This window comes from Phyllostomus hastatus, unplaced genomic scaffold, assembly GCF_019186645.2.
Source record: "Phyllostomus hastatus isolate PE091 unplaced genomic scaffold, TTU_PhHast_1.1 phas_scaffold_46, whole genome shotgun sequence".
Taxonomy (NCBI): domain Eukaryota; kingdom Metazoa; phylum Chordata; class Mammalia; order Chiroptera; family Phyllostomidae; genus Phyllostomus; species Phyllostomus hastatus.
In genome coordinates this window covers 68,123-90,077 of record NW_025334032.1, presented here as the reverse complement: position 1 = coordinate 90,077, position 21,955 = coordinate 68,123, and the positions used below count along the sequence as shown (strand labels likewise).

Sequence of the window (21,955 nt, the reverse complement as noted above, 5' to 3'; positions counted from 1 at the left end):
CTGATTGATAACCCTCTTGGTCAAAATAACCTTTGTTTAACATGATTGATCTGTAAAACCTCCTGTACTTTTTGGCTATTTCTTTGTTTAACATGATTGATCTGTAAAACCTTCTGTACTTTTCAAAGTTATTTCTATGGTAACCATTTCTGTTTTAATAATCACACTATGTACCTGCTCCATAAAATATTGTATAACCTCCCCTATAAAAATAAAGATTGATTCTTCTCGGGGAGTCAGTCAGGCTTAAAGAACCTGGCTGCCCTCTAGAACCCCACTTTGTGTCTGTTTCCTTCACCTAGCCATTCCTCCTTCAGGGACCCTGAGACCCGCTGAGGCTGGACCCTGGCAAGTCAATAAATTAGCATTAGAAAACTTGTCTCTGTTAAGAGCTTTTGGATCCTGGTATGGCTGGAGTGTGAGATATTGGGGCATTCTGGTGACATTATTTGTGGCTGATCCACACATACTTGTGTGAGCAAGTCTCATCATAAAATGAGGCTTTCCTTTACTCCCTTGCCCCAACTACCCTTACCAGTTCTCATCAAACCCTTCATGAAATGAGATAGGTGAATGAATAAATAATTGCTTTCCTTCTTACTTAGCCCTGGTTTTCTTCTCTGTAAATGAAAGCACCAGTCCTTGACCAAGTCTAAGAATCCAGCCTGGGAGGCAGGGAGGGGATGCCTCTCCCTCAGCCCGGCATGATGATTCTTTGACGGTCCAACCCAATCCCAGCTAGGCATCAGAATCTGGGGTGCTCTTAAACAATATCTATACTTGGCCCTTTCCCAGACCAATTAGTTCAGATAATCAACTGATTCTAATGCACAGCAGTTGTAAACCACCAGTGTGTAGAAACCCTGGCATGGGGGAGAGACCCATGGCTGAGATTTTTTTAGCTTTCCTTCAGCTGCCATGGGCTTTTCCCACCTCTACAAGGACATTCTCTTGGTCGACTCTCACAAAGAACACCAGCACAAAAGCTGCATCAACTGAGGCTCAAAGATAAGGACTCAGGCTAATATCACAGGAAATTCTTCTTTACAAAGAGATGGTGGTATAAAATGGATGCCATCAGTACTCATGAAAGAGATCCAAAATAGTCCTCTCTCTCTAAACTCAGATCTCCAGGTGTAAATTAGTTGCTTCCCTCCCAACTTTGATTTTTTTCTAGCCCAGAATGTTCTAACATCTCCCTTGGAAAGTCTGAATGTAATGCAGCCTGCAATCCTGTTGCACTTGTTCAGACCTGAGTTTCACAGGGCTTGTGTTCCTTCATCAGCCCTATAGCATCCCTAAGGAGAAGGAACTTCCTCTGAAAACATCTGTATTACTTATCCAACTCTACTCCAGTTTGTGTTTCACATTCACTTTCAGTAGCCTTAGGGTTTTCATTTTCCAAGCTTCCCTGTCCCCAGTTGGGGGTCTCAGATTACTTTGACCAGATAGAAACCTTTAATTTTTTCAAACCAAACTTCACTGTACTTCTCATTTTAATTTCTGAGTCCCTCATCCTGCTGGTTTCACCTATCTTCAGGGTATGTGGTCTTCTCCAATCTGCTAGTTTTTTTTTTTTGTCTGGGCTCTGTCAATATTTCTTTGCAAGAGATTTGGATTTGACAAAATAAACTTCCAGTTGTAAGCAGAAATATATATTTTTTCAGAGGTTAAGGTAAGGGGACATTTTGAACACACTCAAAGCCAAGAAGACAACCAGTAAACATCCAGCCTTCTTCTCATCTCTTACTTGTCAATCCTTTTTACTTTTTCAGAGGGCCAATTTACTCATTGCAGCAAATAGTTCTGAGCACTTCTCCTCTGAGCTCACATTCTGCCTTATGTGAATAATCCACCACAGCACATGGTATTATACTCTCATAGCTCCCAGCAGACCTTTTCTTTGAGATAGACTTGGCAAATGACTCTGACAAATAAGACTTTGAGTTGATACTCACTGCCAGTCTCTGCGTTCATGAGATAGGTTGCACAACATACATAATCCCAGTATTCTTGGTTGTAATTCTACCTCTTTCTCTTCCAAGGAAACTCAATGCACCAGTGTGGTACCAGCAGTGGTGCTGAGATTTGTAGCTTCAGACTATGGTATGGGCTGCATAAGGGCAGATGAATTATCTTTTTGTCTATGAATGTCAAGCACCTGTTTTGGAGGCTGGCATGGAGTAAGAACTATTTGTTGAATGAATGAATGTGTGCTGTACACATGCCATTACCTAATGTTTTTACTCTCTAACCAGTTTACATGTTGCCAATGTATACTTTTGGATTTTATCTGATAATTTCTGAGAACTCTGTACTCCTGTCTTCATGGAGTACTGATAATACTTTCCTGAACTAATAATACCTGGAAATATGAATGTCAATATAATTGAGGTATAATTTCTAGTATCAAATATGGAGTTAGTTTGGATTGGACATATCATTTCCCCTTGGATCATTCAGTTGGGTGAAATTAAACACAAAACACTTCAAATTTACCCACAAGCAATTTAATATTAAAAAGAGCTTTTAAAGATAAAGCTTAAGAGCTTTGACTAATTCATCCACTTTGTCTGCTGCCATCCTTTTGATCCTCAAGTCTGAGTACAAATAGATATTTACCTTATCCTGTTTATATTAGAGCACCTAAGGAAATGCATACCCATAAACAAACAGAAGTTTTTTTAAATATAAGTTTATGAAACAAGAATTATAGATAGGAAAAAGAACTTGGAAAAAGGTATAATCACTGAAATTTAAATACATACATACACATACTCACATACAAATAGATAAGCTAAATGGTAGATTAGCCAGAGCTGAAGGAAAAAAAAATTAAACACCAGTGGAGCAGAAAATGGAGATAAAAAAATCAGCTCAAAACATGTAAGAAAAAGGAAGAGATTTGTCACAAACTCTAGTGTAACAAAACCTTGGTGTTACCTGTCATAACTAAATATTAGTCATTTTGGAAGCATAGCTTGCACATCTGTCTTTGGTGTTAGAGGTTCTAGGCTCACAGGCTGACAGACTTAGTCTTTTTTCCCAGCTTTATAATCTTAAGGTTATTATTGCTATTATTATTATCACTGTCATAATTCTTATTTGCTAAGACCTGGTAGCTCCCCATTTTAAGTGTCATCTAATGGATCATTTCACTTTAACAAAACACTGAGTGAAAATTATGTATCACATTTATGAAACTGTTAGAAGCAAAACTGATAGAATATAATTAATGTATAATTAATGTCCTATAATTAATTTGAAACATAGTATAAAATCTTCACATCTAATAAATGAAACATCACAATCCAATGAGAGAAGAGATGGATTTGTCAATAAAGGTATTGGAAAATTTTGCTACTTGGAAAAATTCAATTTGAATACTTACTTCTCACTACATAACAAAATAAAATACTGATAGAAAAAAGAATAGGTTTTTAATGGAACTATTAAAATGGGAAAAGTGGCAAATTCTAAGCATGAAAGTAATGGAAGAACTATCAAAGACAAAAATTGACATATCTGGTTAAAAATCAGTAGTATTTGTACATCAAATAATGTCAAATAAAATTAAAGATTCATAACTTAGTGAAAATATTTTAGCATACATGGCAGATAATGTATTCATATCCTTAATATAGATATCACAGGAAATTCTACTTTAGAAAGGCTGGTGTAGCTCAGTAGAGCTGAGTGCTGGCTTGCAAACCAAAGGGTCACTGGTTTGATTCCCAGTCAGGGCACATGTCTGGGTTGTGGGCCAGGCCCCCACTAGGTGGTGAAAAAGAGGCAACCACACATTGATGTTTCTCTCCCTCTCTTTCTCCCCTCCCCTCTCTTTAAAAATAAATAAATAAAATATTTTAAAAATAATACTTCATATACATAAATGAAGCAAATAAAGGAATCTTTAATAAAGCCAAAAGAAAATTTATAAACATGTAAATGGCCAATCCATTAAATAAGAAACACACATAGATTTGATAAAATAAAAGGGTAATTCTTTGCTTAAGCAATAATAAAAGTACATAAAATACTTCAGTTTATTTGTTACATCAGTAAACTTTTTAAATTAATGAGAATACTTGGTGTTCATAAAGAGCAATAAAAAGGACTTTCTTATTTTTGACAAATGGATGAATCTTGAGAATATCATGCTAAGCAACATATATCAAATGGAAAACTGGAGAACAAAAACTTATAAACAGGGGGAAGGGAAGTGGAGGAAGCAAAAAAAATGTAAATGGGATCAAATATATATTAACAGAAGAAGATTTTACTTTGAGTGGTTAACAACAATACAGTATACAGATGATTTATACTTCTAGGCAATGTACCCAGAATTGTATATTTGAAACCTATATAATTTTATCAACTAATGTCACCCCAATAAATGTAATTTTAAAAAATTAGCCCTGACTGGTGTAGCTCAGTGAATTGAGCGCGGGCCTGCGAACCAAAGTATTGCAGGTTCGATTCCCAGTCAGGGCACATGCCTGGGTTGCAGGCCAGTTCCCTGTGGGAGATGCATGAAAGGCAACCATACTTTGATATTTCTCTCCCTCTCTCATTCCCTTCCCCTCTAAACATAAATAAATGAAAAAATTTTAAAAAATTAAAAAGAAGTGCTTTCTAAGTCACTATTGAGGAAAGTATAATTATAACATTGTTCTGAAAGAAGAATGAAGAACTATGCTTCTGAAATATGAAGAAGAATCTTTAAAAATGTATGACCTTTAATTCTTGACCCATTAATCACATTTCTAAATACAGTAAGATGTATGTATTTATAATTTTAACAAAGTTCAAAGACTGTAGATTATTACATTTTTGCCATTAAAACTTGAGCTTGCAAAAACTAGTTAATGAGATGGGAAAGAATTGACAATACACAATATTAACTGAAAAAAGATTTAAAAGGTACATGGTATGAACCAAATTTAGTCAATTTAGACATTTTATATATATATATATATATATATACATACATACACATTAGTTTTGTCAAATTAAGAAAATAAAATTATAGAATAGCATTTAAATTCCAATTTCAAATAAATGATAGGTAATTTTTTAGTATAAATATGACAAAGTCTGTCCAGAAAAAGTCCAGCCATTGTTAATATGATGAGAGTGGTTTGTGCAACATTGATGTAACCTGCAGCCAAGGGGAGTGGACTGGAATGTGCATGTGTGGACAATGACAATTTCATTGTGCTAGTCATTGGAGGTGGTAGATGCCATTGAGTGAACATGTGTACTGTGTGGCTATTGCATTCAAAATGACTGAGCAAGTAAAGCAATGAATCCACATCAAATTTTGCCTTAAGCTTGAATATTCTTCTGTGGAAACTATTCAGATGATTCAGAAGGCCACAGCTATGGGCAACTGGTGACTGGAAGTTTCATCACAACAACATGCCCACTCACATATCACATTTCATGCAGACTTTTTTGGCAAAACATCAAATCACTGAGGTGACACATCTCTGCTACAGCCCAGACTTGGCACCCTGTGATTTCTGTTTTTTCACAAAACTAAAATCACCTGAAAAATGTTTACCTAAAAAAGTGTCCTTTTGATGTGAGCTCTAAGCCATCACACACTGGATGTTTTAATTATTAGGATCTGATTTCATATGAATATACTCAAACTGTATTCTCCTTTAGAAAAAAAGATCACTTTTGACTGACCAAAAGCTACAAACCTATTAGTTTTCCAGATCCTCCACTAAATTTGGTAAGTTTACTTCTTAAATTACAGTTGGAGTTTATCAGATTATTGCTTTATTGACATCTACTATGTGTCTGGAGCCTTGCCAGAGGTTGGAGATGAAAAAAAAAAAAAGACACGGTCCCCCCACTCAGTGAACTGATGGCCAGTAGCAGAAATAGCAAATGAACAGAAAATTTCAGTGCTATCTGCTAAGTACTGAGTACTAAGATGGGGGTCAGAGAGAGGGAGGAGAGAAATCCAATGTATTATTGTAGATTATTGATATAAGAAATGGCTTCTTGAGGAAGTGATTTCTCTGCTGCCTAAAAAACACATTAGCCAGGTGACCAGACTGTGATTGAGAGGAAAAAGGGAGGAGGAAATATTGCTTCCAGAACATGCCTGGAAGATAGATTGGAAAACATAATTACCCATCCAGCAGTTTGAGAGGGGCTACAGAAATCATATGCTCTGTTATCAATCATTATTACATTGTCTGTTATGGAGAGCTCTGCCAAGCATAATGGAATATTTTTTGCAGTTCATATAGAACTTTACTGCCTCTCAGTTCTGCAAACCACATACAGGTTATGTGATGGTGACACCCCACCACTCCCATCTTGCAACTGATGGTCACAGAAAACTTGCATTTAAATATCACTATGTTTGTAGAAAGTCTACCGAACATATCTAAAAAATATTTCTCATCCATGTGAAACAAATTAAGAACCTGCTTCCCTTCCCACATGTGATTTATATATGGGTAAATTGGAATAATTTCATTTTTCATTTTTATTTCGTATTGTTGTTCAAGTACAGTTGTCTCCATTTTCCTGTCATGACTTTCCCCTACCTCATACCCCTTCCTCATTCAATCCTTCCCTCCTTTGGCTTTGTCCATGGGTCCTTTACACATATTCCTTGATGACACTTCCCCTTCTTTCCCTCATTAGTGTCCTTCTTCTCCCTTCTAGTTACTGCCAATAGATTCTTTATTTCAATGTCTCTAGTTATATGTTGCTTGCTCATTTGTTTGTTGATTAGGTTTTACTTATAGGAGAGAACATATAGTATTTGTCTTTCATTGCTTGGTTTATTTCACTTAGCATAATGAAAAAGCTTATGCAAGGCTAAAGAAAACACCTGCAAAATGAAAAGGGAACCAAACATATGGGAAAATATATTTGCCAATGATACCTCATATGAGCATTTGATATCCAAAGTATATAAAATAACTCACATGACTCCAATCCAGAAAGACAAACAACCCAAATAAAAAATGGGCAAAAGACCTGAACAGACACTTCTCCAAGGAGGACATACAGCAGGCCCAGACATATGAAAAGATCCTTAGCATCAGTAGCTATCACAGAGATGCAAATTAAAACCACAATGAGATACCACTTCATCCTGCTCAGAATGACCATCATAAACAAATCAATAAACAACAAGTACTGGCGAGGCTGTGGAAAAAAGGAAACCCGACTGCACTGTTGGTGGGAATGGAGACTGGTGCACCCTCTGTAGAAAACAGTATGGAGTTTCTTCCTAAAACTAAAAATGGAACTGCCTTTTGACCTTCCCACTGCTGGGATTATACCCTAAGAATCCAGAAACACCAATTCAAAAGAGCCAATGCATCTCAATGTTCACAGCAGTACTATTTACAATAGGCAAGTGCTGGAAGTACTATTTACGACCTAAGTGCCCATCAGTAAATGAGTGGATCAGAAAAAAAACAACTGTGGTACATTTACACAATGGAATACTACACAGCAGAAAGTAAGAAGGAGCCCTTTCCCTTGGCAACAGCATGGATATAATTGGAATCATTGGAATAATTTTAGATTACTAGAATTTATTTTTTAATCATTTATTTAGATTTTTTATTTTTTCATTTTTAGAGGCAAGGGAGGGGGGAAAGAGAGGGATAAAAACATCAATATGTGGTTTCCTCTCACACTCCTCCTGCTGGGGACCTGGCCCACAACCCAGGCATGTGCCCTGACTGAGAATCCCTTGCTTTGCAAGTGGTCATTCAATCCACTGAGTCACACTAGTCAGGGAAGATGACTAGAATTTAGACCCTCCTGCCATAGAGGAGAAAGAATCTTCTATTAGTTGTTGACATGGTCTTACTTCATTAAACAGGATGAATGACCACTATAGAAAATTGATTCTGAAAGCTATTGTCAGAACAAAACTACTCTCAATCACTTTTGGCAGGCATTCTCCAGAATTCCATTGGCTTCTTTTAAATCATTCTTGTAGCAGGTGAATTTCTTTAGTTGGGACAGAGGATGGGGTGGGTGCAGGGAGAGGTATACAGTTTGTAGCTAGTTCATCCAGGCAGGCAAATCAGGAATCCAAGCTGCTCAGAACCAAATGATCAACAGGAGAATTAATAAAGTTTCTTCTGGCTGTGGTAAGTGACTGGTAAACCTGGCCTCAAAAAGTGTCCAGGCATTTGAATGTAGGGTAGGATGTACTCCATGGAAGAAAGACATTCCAAAAAGTGGAACTGAACTAACAAGAGCAGAAAAAGTAAATTATGTTAAAGAAATATTCATCCAGATTGGTTGACAATATAAGGAGTGGAAGAAAACCTAGGAAAATGGTTGGAACCAGGTTATGGAAGGCTTTGAACACTTCGGAGTTGAGAGTTGGCAAACATGTACAATGGAGTCAGAAAGTTTTGAGCAGAATGTGACAGTTGGCTTGATTTAGTATGGCATACAGGAAGGTCTGATAGTGAGGAGGTAGGCAGGCAGAGACTGCAGGCAGAGACTGCAGACAAGGAAATCAAGTAAGAGACAATACAGTACAAGTATATCTTGTTTTATTGGGCTTCACTTCATTGAGCTTCACAGATGTTGCTTTTTTCTTCAATTAAAAAAAATTGAAGGCTGGACCCTCCACCAGCAAAAAGGTTAATGCTTGCTTTACTGTGATACTTATCTCATTGTGGTGGTCTGGATCCCAACCCTCAATATCTCTGCAGTATGCCTGTAATCTAAAGTAGGGAGGGCCTGGAGGTGAAGACATTCTTCATTTCCTTAGGTGCCTACTATGAACTAGGAACTGGTGATAAAATGAGGACTAGGTTGTCCTTGTCATTGAGGGACTTTTAGTCCAGTGAGGTGTTGATCTCTTAAAGGCTCCTAGAGAGGTTTCTATGCAAAATTTTGGAACCACTCTGACCCTTGCCCAGTTACTAAGGTTCTCTCATAACAATATAAAGTATTCCCCACCTTCTAAAACTACTTTCCCATTTTATGAGTCTGCTAAAGCAAAAGTATCCCAACCACTTGCATTTATAAGCAATTTTTTTTTTACTTAAAACAAGATAAGACAGGAACACGACACAAGACAAGGCAAAGAAGAAGATGGCTTGTGCTTTAAAGAGATAACTGAATATGATGTGGAGAAAGAATTGGAGGTTAGCTTAGGGCAAGAAAATCAGTTAAGAGGTTATTTTAATAATCCACCTGCTTGATTCTGAGGACCTGAACCAGGAGCTCTGGCACAACTGTGAGTAAGGGACACTTGTTTAGAACTGAATCTTGAACATAGGGACTCAAAAACACAAAAAAACTCTGCTTACCTTGTCAGACTTAGAGGTAATGTGCCTACTTTGTTATTTGGAGCATAGTTCAGTAGCTTTCACATAGATTCTGTGAGCTCACTCATAAAATCTTGTTTTTGCTTTAGTTAGCCCAAATTGGTTCCTAGCACTTACAACCAAAAATCCCTGACTGGCCCTGTATGTGATGTTTGAGTCATCTGTGGATAACTAGGTGGAGACTGGTAGATGGAAATATGAAACTAAGATAGTGGTTTTTAAAGTGATGCATCAGCATCAACTGAGAACTCCTTAGAAATGTAAAATCTCAGGCTTCACCCCAGATTTACTGAATATGCAACTTGAGAAGTGGGGCCCTAGCAGCCTGAATATTAATAAGCCCTCTGAGTAATTCTAACACATGCCATAGTTTGAAAACCAACTGAACTAGAGTTTAGAAGGGAGATAGGGAGTGGAGATAAAGATGTGTGAGTCAAATGTATGATAGTTGGTGTTAGGAGAATAAATAAACTCCCAGAAGAGCAGAAGAGAGAAGGTGAGCCTCTTAAAAAGACAAAACAGAGAAACTGAGGTGAGTACAGTATAGTGAGGGGGGGGATTAAACTGAAGTGCCAGATGATTCTACAGTATCAAGTGATGTACAGAGGCCAAGTTGGATGAGGACAGAGCTAAAGACAAACGACTGACCACTGGGAGGTTTGGGATGTCATTTAGGAGATAAGTGGTTTAGATAACAAGAATAGGTAGCAGAGAGCAGAGGCCAAAAAACAAGGCCATCTTCTGCAGCTGGTTGGAAGTGCAAGAGAGAAAGTTGGGGTAGAAAGGTCAAGAAGAGGTTTTTCAGGTGTTTTATTTAGCTTTAAAACAACTTTCAGATGTTTTATTTACTTTTTGGTGCATAACAAACACTCTGAAACACAGTGGCTTAAAAGAGTAATTATTATCATTAACATGTCTGAGAGTTGACTGATGTCAGTTGGCCTTGCTCGTGCATCTGCAAACCTACTAGCCTGGGCTCTGTTTTATTTACCTATAATCCTCCTCCCAGGACTATATGGCTTGTGTGGGCATACCTTTGTCACAGAGATAGACGAACAGTTTTAAGAAGACAAACAGAACTAGACTCCAGACAGACACACTGGCACTTCTGCCTCATTCTGTTGGTCAGAGCAGTTTATATGGCCAAGCCCAGATTCAAGGGATAGGGAAATAGAATTCACCTCCTTAGAGAAATGTCAAAAGGCATGGGTTCATGGAAGGGTGAAGAATTGGGACCATTAAATCATAGTAAGGATGACCTAATGGTTGAAAGTAAAAGGGAAGGAATGTGTAGAATGAAGAAAATGAGGTAAAGAGAAAGATCATTACTGTAGGTCAGAGAGGTAACCTTTGAAAAGAAAGGACACTTCTGAAAATGGAGAGAAGGGAATCTGACTGAATTAGATTTAGCAGATTAAAATACAAGATGCCCAGTAAAATTGGAATTTTGGGTAAAAAGCGAATAAGTTTTTAGTATTAAGTATGCTCTGTACAATATTTGGTGGGCTCCCAGTATATAGTTTGCTGTCTATTATTTTAAATGTCATTTAAATATTTCTGAAATGCAGTAATTTGGGACATACTTATATTAAAATATGATTCCTTACTTATTTAAAATACACATTTAGTTGGGCATCCTGTATTTTATCTGGCAATCCTACTTTGGGTGGACTTTAGATAAACCCATGGTAAGATAGTTAACAAAGGGATAGATGGGGGCATTTGGGAGTTTAATCCTGGAAGAAGTTTAGAGCAGCTGTTGTGGATGCTTCAGTGTGTTGTGAGAGGATTGCTGAGCAGTAGTGAAGGCCCACTTAACAACAGGCAGCATGAGTTTTCTTGGATTAAATCAGCAGTCATGTTTCACTGCTGGGAAGCAGTAGTAGTAACAGATTGCTGGTGCAGGCGACCACCTCATTTGATTTCAGCAGGAGAAGCCTGGGCAGGAGTTTGGGGCATAATTGAAATGACTAGGGGTCCAGTTTGTACTGGGAAGCAGGTAAAACCAGAAGGTGAATTGGGAGGCAGAAGGTGAATGATGAATCAAAGAGGTGGAAGTTCACAGAGAAAAAATAGAATTTACAGTATTGAAAGAACTGTTCTGTGTGATTATGGAATTAAAAATCCAACTTTACATTACAAAACTGGAGCTAAATTAAAAGCAAGACCTCTGGAGACAAGGTACCTGGTTTTAAGAGAAATAAACCAGATGAAGTACCTAGAATAGTATGTCTGGTCCACAGTAAGCCCTCAAATGTTTGCTCTGTTTTATTATTTTAAATACTACATACATGTATCTGTAATCAATAAAGGTGAGTGCTTTAGACAATATTATTTTACAGACAAGTGGCAAGCATACATTGTGTTTTCCACCTTGGCCAACAAATGCTATGGTTGGTAAGTACATACACATCTACCTGTTGAAGTCAGAGCTAATGCAACCATTACTATTTAAGGTTGTTTTCTTTACTGTTACTACAAGAAAATAATTATCATGCTCAAGTCATCATTTCTGTCTCTTCATTTCCCTCTAGGTGACCATGCTTTGAGATTTTCACCGTTTGAGTAATTCGTCTGGGCTCTGCCACCCAGCAAGTTGATGAGGACAGGATTTCTCCTGGGGGATCGTGGTTCTGGGAATGTGAGCAGCTTGTTTTCACGAGATCTGCACACTGACCTGGCCTGCCATCAGGGGCTACTGTATTGGTGGTTGTGTTGTTTTTAGTTGTTTTTTTTTCCTTCTTACACAGTTATTTGTATATAAAGATTTTCTAAAAGTGAATCTTCACTAGACCAGCTCTTGTTCTATGGCCAGCCTCCCTGGGGATCATCTCTTATGTAGCCCGGTTCACTTGGTAGGATGCTAGCTGTTTACCAGTTCACCTGCCTTTCTATGTGGAACTATCCTCAGTAAGGACCCCAAATGTCAATGAGTATTTGTTCTCAGTCAGAGCATAATTTGAAACATTTCCTCTTCACCTTTCATAAATACCCAAAGTGATCAGCCACACAAAGGCAGTTCTTACACATGCTACAACATGGATGAACCTTGAAAATTTTATGCTAGGTGAAAAAAGCCAATCATGTAAGGACAAATATAGTATGGTTCCATTTATATGAGGTTCCTAGAATAGGCAAATTCATAGAGCCAGAAAGAAGAATAGAAGTTACCAGGGATGAGGCAAGAGAAGTGGGGAGTTATTGTTTAATAGATACAAATTTTCTGTTTGGGCTAATGAAAACGTTCCGGAAATAGTAGTGAGTTACACTACATTGTGCATGTACTTAATGCCACTGAAGCATATACTTTAAAATGATTTAAAAATGTTTTAAGTGTTCTTAAAGACTATTTTATATTTAAGTTTTAAGTGTCCTTAAGATTATTTTATATTTTAAAAAATTAAAACTTGTCAAACCTTTACTGAAAATATTCTCCTAATTTCTAAAAAAAGTATTTTTAGAGCTTCCATGACCTCTTAAGAAACTTATTTTCTAGTGTACTACTAATATATTACATAAAGTTCTAAATACATATATATTTACATAAAGTTCTAAAATATATTAATTAGGGTCTAATAGTTTTTTGAATGAATTATTTTTGGTTTACATAAGTGGTAATTTGGAAAAGTTCACAAAAGGCTAGTATGAAGAACTGGTTATTAGCTGCCAATTAACAGTTTGAAAAGACATACTTTTCTTTAACAATTTACATAAAATTATTCAAAGAAAAACACTTAATTTATTTTTTAAAAAACTCTTGTTCAAGTAAAGTTGTCTCCATTTTCACCCCACCACATTCCTCACTCCCACCCCTCCACCTCCCATCTTCTAACCTATCCCTTTTAGCTTTGTCCATGTGTCCTTTATACATGTTCCTTGATCACCCTTCCCCTTTTATCCTCTATTATCCCTCTCCCCCCTCCTCTCTAGTTACTGTTGGTTTGTTCTTAATTTCAATGTTTCTGGTTGTATTTTACTTGCTTGTTGTTTTGTTGATTAGGTTCCAATTATAGGTAAGATCATATGCTATTGCTCTTTCACTGCCTGGCTTATTTCACTTAGCATAATGCTTTCCAGTTCTACCCATGCTGTTGTGAAGGGAAGAAGCTCTTTCTTTCTTTCCACTGTGTAGTACTCCATTGTGTAAAGGTACCATAGTTTTTTGATCCATTCATTTAGCAATCTGCACTTAGGTTGCTTCCAACATTTGGAAAGTATCACTTTCCTTAAGCAATGCTATAGTTCTTTGTCTCAGATCAAATTGTGCTGCTGTGATCATTGAGGTGTTCAGGTTCTTTTGAATTGGTATTTCAGGATACTTAGAGTATAATCCCAATAGTGGTATTGCTGGGTCAAAAGGTAGTTCCATTTTTAGTTTTCTGAGGAAGTGCCACGTTGTTTTCCTCACAGGGTGTACCAGTCTGCATTCCCACCAACAGTGCACTAGGGTTTCCTTTTCTCCACAACCTCTTCAACATTTGTTTGTTGACTTATTTATGATGGTTATTCTCACTGGTGTGAAGTGGTGTCTCATTGCAGTTTTAATCTGCATCTCTCTGATGGCTAGTGATGCTTAGCATCTTTTCATATGTCTCTGGGACCTCTGTATGTCCTCCTTGGAGAAGTGTCTGCTGAGGTCCTTTGCTCATTTTTTTAAATTGGGTTGTTTTCCTTCCTGGAGTGGAGTTATGTGAGATTTTTATATATTTTGGAGATCAAACCCTTGTTGAAGGTATCATTTGCAAATAAGTTTTCCCATATGGTTGGTTCTCTTTTAATTTTAATGATGTTTTCTTTAGCCATGCAGAAGCTTTTTATTTTGATGAGACCCCATTTGTTTATTCTTTCCTTTATGTATGTACCTTGCCCTAGGGGACACATTGGTGAAAATACTACTGCATGGAATATCTGAGATTTTCCTGCCTATGTTCTCCTATAGGACTTTCATGCTGTCATAACTTATATTTAAGTCTTTCCTCCACTTTGAATTTATTTTTGTGTATGTTGTAACTTGGTGATCAAGTTTCATTTTTTGCATTTGGGTGTCCAGATCTCCCAATACTTAATTTCTTAAGAATTCATAAACTGTGGTGAACTTAATTACCCATAATCTGGAGACACCAAACAGTATTCATTCAAGGAACTATCTTTAAGGAACACTCATTCAAGTGCTATCTTTAAAGTGGTGAACTTTATATTATATTTATTTTACTGCAACAACAAAAATAAGCTAAAATGGGTGAAAATATCTGAAATTAGATAGTGTTGATGGTTGCATAATTCTGAATATACTAAAATCCACTCAGGTATACACTTTAAAGGGTAAGTTTTATCACATGTGAATTAAACATGTTATTTAAAAAAGTAAAGAAAGCCCAGCTGAGAGAAGTGATGTTCATGAGGAGGAATGAAAAGAGAACAGTGAGATAGCCCACAACGCCTCCCAGTAGTGTGAAGAAATTACTATGGAAAGAAAAAGGTGATGGAAAAACACACTGAGGCCAAGGCCAGTCAAGTACCAGTTATATCTTTTTGAGATGCTAGGATGGAGTGAGGAGGAATTACAGGAAGTATTTCTTTTTACTTTTTACAGGCTTTTTACTCTCAAAGGATGAGCTACATATTCAGAGGATTTTGACAAAGATCTTGGAAGAGCATAAGGTCTATCTATGCCTCTGACATCTGAATTCACTCATAGAAGCTACTACATGCCATTCCTTAGGCCCTCACTAAGACCCAGTGTAATGCTGCATCCTGGTTGTCACAGCAGGAATTCTAAGATAATGGAACTAGAAATCTGTGTTATGGTGCACTGTCTTGCTCTCCCAGAAGAATGATCACCCATGAGGACAACTTTAACTTGCTTATCATTATCTAGAATAGTCCCTGACACATAGTATATACTCAATAAATATGCTAGTGAACAAAGAATGAATTAATGATGTATTGTTATTAAAATATTATTAAGGAAATTACCAGCCACATAATGCATGGTTCTCTGCATCAAGTTTCATAAGAGAAATTTTAAATTTTAAAACTGGGGAAAATATTACTTTCCTTAAGCAATGGTTATGGTTCTTTGTGTCAGATCAAAATGTTGAAACAAGCCCAGCTCTATTTTTATTGTAGCTTCCAGAAAGTGCAGAGCCAAATCTAAACTCATCTATAGCAGCTGAATTAGTGGCATGACCTGCATATTCTTTTAATTTTCTGTTGATGGTTTTTCTCTTGTTTTCCAACATCTGTTGCTACCTTATTCTGCTAGTGTATGATTCACTCAGATATTCTGTAGAATGAATTGGGAAGTATAAAAAAATATTTCTGTTGAAATGATTTGAGGACACAATACCCACTCATTACCAAGTTTCTATTGCAGCAGTGCTCACACCATTCACTACCTAGCTTTTTTCCTAATGCAAAAGTAGGTAGTGGAAACTCAATATTTAAATTCTAAGGATACCAAGAGTAAAAGTGGAATCTGAGTTAGCCATGTGAAGAGAAAGTGTCAAGACATAGGGAATTTTTACTCAAGAACTGTGGAGAGGAGAGAGTCTTCCAGTCATGCTTCTGGTTCAGGTTTGTTTTGGACAAGGAGAGCCCAAGCCACGCAACCTCATGTGGGAGCTTAACCCAACCACAGAATCCATGCAGGGTAGAATGACTCTCCCTGGCCCAGATATGCAGGATAGAGCAGCCTGAGTTGCACACTACCACATCTGATATATTATACAAGCTCAGAATATATTGTCCAATTGAAAGGTACCATGAACAAGAAGAGTATGAGTTCTGGCATGATAGAGACTGATTCTCTCTTCATCAGGTGCATAGCTTTACATACATCACTTAATATTTTTGAGCCCCAGCTTTTTTTTAATCTCTAGTGTGGGGTTAATAGTCAATACATTGGTTTGGAAAATGATTAGAAGTCAGGAATAACTATTGATTGTTCCTCGTTGTGCCTGGGCTGCAGCTCAGGGGCGGGAGGAGATAAGTGTGAAAGAGACCCACCATTCCTTTTTGATGGAAGAAACACCCCAGGTGCTCAGGGCAAGGGAATCAGGTTACTTTTCCCTATAGGTTCAGAAACTATATGTTCTAGGACAGGATCATTTCAAATATATCATCTTTCTTCCACATGAATTTTTTACTGTGTCAGAAATTATAACATTTGGTCATCCAAACAATGAGTCCCAAATTATAGCTCATGTCCAACACTGACAAATACAAACCTCTTCAAATATGAAATTTTTGTTTGTTTTGATTTTAAAATGTTACAAAAAGCTTGTTTTTATTTGTTTTTATAATAACCCATTATTCTGATGGAGAAGCAAATTGTCACAGGGCCTGGCCAGGACCCACCATACAGGGCCCAGGGGTCTTCTCACATCCAATCCAGGCTCACCTCACTTCCTCTTTCCATCATCCCATGTAGGTGCTCTTCCAGGTTATCAGCATCTCTGGAGTGCTAGGGTAACATACCATTTGTCATCCTAGTGCATCATGCCTTAGTACATATTAACATTTCATTTGGACCTATTCTAATGCCTTACTTGAGGATATGAGAAACTATGGGTCTTGACCTAGTAGTGGTTTATGAGATCAATTTAGTGTGTCATGACCAAACATGGAGACAACTGTATTTGAACAACAATATAAATAAATACATACATACATACATACATACATACATACATAAATTTAAGGCCTTAAAGCTGTAAGGTATAACAACTAAAACAAAAAACAGAATATTTTTTGAAAAATATTAGAGTACCAAAGAGAGAACTTCTGTTTTGGTTATATGTTTCTGTAAACTGGGTTAATATATAAAATCTATTTCTTACCGAGAATTTTAACCAAAAGTTTATTTTTAATTTGTTTTAACTTACTTTTTAATGAATTATTGGGATGACATTGGTTAATAAAAATTATATAGTTTTCAGGTATACAATTATACAATATATCATCTGTATGTTGTATTGTGTGTTTACCACCCTAAATCTTTCTCCATTACATTTTATCCCCATTTGCCCTCTTCCACCCTCCACCACTTTTAAAAAGGTTCAAAGTCATTATCTTTTCCACCAAAAAGAAACAGGGAAACTTGGGTTTTGTAGCTGGTATTTGTGGGGAGGGAGAGAGGGCTTGCCATAGTGTCCAGAACTACAGGGAACATTGTTCACTCTCTACATGAAGGCCAGCTCTCCCATGCTCTACAGCATAAAAAACAGCAGACTTTTACATTTATAAAGCATTCATAAGTGACCATAGTCATTGTAATGCTTTGGGGGTCAGAAAATGATAAAGATACTGTTTCAGCTTCATCAGACTCACCAAGCTCACTGCAGTCCACCAAGGGAGATGCACATGCTAACAACCACAATAGGATGTGACAAATGGTAGAATAAAGATGCGTTTAGACTAATGTTTGAGAAGAACCAAAGCTGATTCTACAGAGGGGCGTATTCATTTCCTATGGCTGCTATTTCAAAATACCACAAACTGGGCAGCTTAGACCAACAGAAATTTATTCTGTCACAGTTCTAAAGGTCAGAAGTCAGATCAGAGATCAGAGTGTCAGCAGGACCATACTGCCTTTGACAGTACTAGGGAAGGATGTTCTAGTCCCCTCTCCAGCTTATGGTAGTTCCTTGGCTTGTGGCAGCATAAATACAATCTTCGCATAGCATTTTCCCTTGTGAATGTGCGTGGGTCCTAGTGTACCCTTTTATAAGGCCACCAGTGATGTTGGATTAGGGGCAAACACTAATAATTTGCAATCATCCTAACTCTCTAAATACATCTCTAATCACCCTTTTTCCAAATAAGGATACCTTCTGATGTAGTGGATGTTAGAACTTAAACATTTGATTTTGGGGAGACACAATTCAGCATATAAGAGGAGGTCAAGAAAAAAATATATTGTTAGCACTAAACATCATTTTATACCAATGCAGAAAGGTGATAACATTCCAGAAGGAAGGAACTCTCCTGTTTCCCTGCCCCTTCTGTGCTCAGACAGTCAGGCAGGCACAAGCCACCTTGCCAGACTGTCCTTTTGAAGATATAGAGCCTGTGCCCAATGTTTCTCAGGCTACATTCAGCATACAGCTCTTTCTTTTGAAGTGATGAAGGAGAGATTCTTGTCTAAAGGCTGCATCTTACATTTCACTGTCAGCAAACACTGGACTACCTATATGTACCAGGTCCTACCACAGGCAGGATCTTGCTTTCTTCTCACAAGGTAGATTCTTATTTCCATTTATATGATACAAAAATAAAAGACCAGAGAAGTAAACTTAGTCTGACAAAGGCACAAAGTTTTTGTTTATAAATAAAGAGTTAAAATGTGGATCTTGTTCTGACTGACTTTGAAGTCCTTTTGAAACTCTTTTCCAGTTATACCATGGTGAGAAGAAACTCTTACACTGCATTGTGTCTGTAACCCTCTTCATGGCCATTCCTACTCAGCCAGATCTCTTTGTTCTGGCTCTAACCCTGTCTGTCTTTAGACAACTGAACTAAGAAGGGAGCATAGAAGAAGGAAGCTCAGTTTTACAAAAGAGACTCCATTTTTTTCAGGAAAATGTAGTGCTTAGAGGGAATCTAACCAGAGCCTGGAACACAGGAAACTCAAGCTGGAAGGGAGTCCAGAAGCCACTGCTGCCTCCTCATTATCAGAAGTGGACCCAAAAGAGGGGTGACTGACTCACAAATCTACAGTTAGCTGGCCCAGGGTCAGTACTGGTACTTAAGAGTAGGACCCTTTGTATAGGCCCCAACATGACACACTTTTGGAGGTAAATTGATTACTTAAACTGCCCTCACTTGGGAGGGAATGCCAAGAATTGAAACGAGTTGGATAAGGCCAAGCCCTGGAGATTTGATAGTAGGTCAGTCAGTCATTCAAAGTTAATCGGGCTTGCATGGCCCGAGGAATCCTCTGGGAAGACAGCCAGAATGTGAGAGACAGGCCTTTTTTGAACACTTTAGAGTCCTGTCATCAGGAAAATGATTGATGGAAATATATTAAAAAAAAACAACCTCAAACCTCAGGCATTAAAAATATTGAGTAAATATAGAAATGAGTAACTGACTGAATTAGGGGTGCTGTCTGAATCAGGTCACTGGGCCTCAGCTTGCGATTCTGTGATACAGAGGGAGCCATTCCCCACTTCTTTTCCGATATCATTAAAATGCTCAAAGAAAGGTACTGTACACAAACACTGCAATGGGTAAAAATGATCAGATAAATTCAAGTTATTTACTTTGCTAATTTCCTGTTAAGTCTCCCTTGGCTTGAAGCTTCCAATGCCAGCAAATCTGTTGTGCAATCTCTGTCAAGGTATAAACTCTCTGTGGCTGTGCCTAAGTCTCCAAAATATCAGGGTCCAGGGTCCTGATGGAGCAAAGCCTCCAGTTATTTGATTCACATGGGGCTAAGCAGCCAGATATTTGAAAACATCTTGTTCACATGAAGATTTCACTTTTACTGGGATTTTTAGATGTGATTGCAATTATAAAAAATAACAGCAATAATTTGTTGAGAAATGATTTTGCTGTCACCCAAACATCAAACAAGCATGATCGCATCCATGAAATGGGCATTAAATTAAAATAGATGCACCATACAATAACAGTGCTGCCTGATACTGTACCCCTCCCTCCCCCCCGCCAGGCTTCTCTGGGATCATGAACCTGGCCTTCCCATTGCTTCAACCTAGAAAATCAGCATGGGACTAATCACTCTTCCCAGGCTGACAGATAGCAATGGAGAGTGAGGACAACTGAGCCATTGCTTAGAACATGCACATTAACTAAGCTGTTCAGGGATGAGCTAGGTTTCAATGAGGCATCAAAGGCTCTTGGAACAACTCCCATCTCAATTGTGCTTCTCCATGGAACTTACCTTTATTTCTTTGGTGGTGGACTGGCCTCGGGCCTTTTTTTCTCCCTTGGATGATTTGGAAGAGGTGATGGAGAAACCCTGGGTGGGCTTGGCCTTCAAGTCATTGAGGCTGCTCAGGTACTTTTTCCGCAGGGCCAGAAGCTCCTGTAGGTATTGTAGACAGTCCTGAGTGCGTGAAAACATCCATACCCGGTCTCCCTCCTGCTGCAGGTAGTACAGGCTTGTGTCCATGCTGCTGGTGCTTTTGTATTTATTTAAGGACTCACTGAATTTCTCCCCGTAGTCCCCCACCACATACATGGAGCTGCTGTGGATCAGCTGCACTGTGGGGCTGGCTCCACTGTAGTAGGAACCCTCAGCCACCTCTGCTTTCCTTTGCTGGCTGGAGTTAAAGATGGAGTGGAGCTTTCTGAACATGGTGCTCGATTTCTCTCCGAGAGTACCTTCCAGCTGCCTGCACTGTGCCACTTGATCTAGCTGGGGGTGGAGAAGCCAACATGCAGGCCTGCAGAGGCCATCTGCCTTCCAGGAGGGCTCTGATCTCTGGAATCCCAATAGCAAGTGTGGGCTCAGTCAGGCAGAAAACAAGGACATCTCTTATGTGTGGGGAGGGATACATTTATACCCAATAACCAAGATGCCATAAACTACCTGAGGAGAAGAGACAGTGAGTGTCCTGTCAACTTAAAAGCAAACACCCTGGCTAGTTCTAAGCACCATTTGGTGCAAATACCTTCTGTGCTATTCTTTCAAAGGCCCTGGCTGGATGGGGAAAGCAAGACAATTCTTTTCCCACTCAACTATTTCCTTTCCTTTTCATTTTCCATTTCTGGATGTGATTTTGGCTTGATCTGATCTTGCTGTGAAATTTTACCTTTCCAATTCTGCTGAGCTAGCCCTGATCCTGAATTCCTGTATCCAGATGAAATCCTGCTTTGCAAGGACACAGCCAAACACACTCAGCCAAAAACAGTGTGCTACTTGAGGTAGAATCCAGTTGCTGTAGCTGGGCCTGTATGCACAAAGCCAGGGCCATTGGCAGTTGGCTCACAGATACTGGTTAAACTGGGTTTTGAGCAGGCATCTGAGCGCCCTGCAGATGCCTCACTGTAAAGTAACAAGACCTCACAGCTGTCACCAGATAGCAGCCCATTGTGGAAATGGAAGGATTCAGGTAACCAGACCGCAACTTTCTTCATAAAAGCATCAGTGAGCTGAGTGCTGCCACGTATATGGGGCAGACCTCTTCTTTTCAGTTGGAGTACATTTTCATTTAAATAGACTAGTTGTGATCAGGCACAAATTATTTTTTCCTTTTCAAGAGCACCATTTGAATACATTAGAATCTCAGGGATGTTCTCTCTAATATTTTCTACACTGTCTATTTCTTTGCTCAGAAAGGTGAAGCCTGCATATCTCTCACATAGGCATTTTCTTAAGTTGTGGTGGATGTTAAAGGAGATATGAGCCACCAGAAAGTATTTGTGAAATGTTATTGGATGTATATATTAACATAATTTATTTTTGTTCTTTTTTTAGAGAGTCCATGGTTTTATCAGAAATTCAGAGGTCTATAATTACAAAATTAAATTAAAAAATGTTTATATACCATTCCAGAACACTAACCTTGCTTTTAAAATATAAAATAAAAATGACATTTTTAATACATCTGCATTGAGCACGTTCTTTGCATGGGGCATTCTCTTAG

At 38.1% G+C, this 21,955-nt stretch overlaps 1 protein-coding gene across 1 annotated transcript in view; it reads right to left on the bottom strand.

Moving 5' to 3' along the window:
• Positions 1 to 20,664, bottom strand: part of CUNH13orf42 (chromosome unknown C13orf42 homolog) — a 28,086-nt gene extending 7,422 nt beyond the window's left edge. Inside the window, exon 1 of the mRNA XM_045821183.1 lies at positions 20,248 to 20,664. Coding sequence (XP_045677139.1) covers positions 20,248 to 20,664 — 417 coding nt within the window. The remainder of the gene's footprint in view (positions 1 to 20,247) is intronic.
• Between the last annotated feature and the right edge of the window lie 1,291 nt (positions 20,665 to 21,955).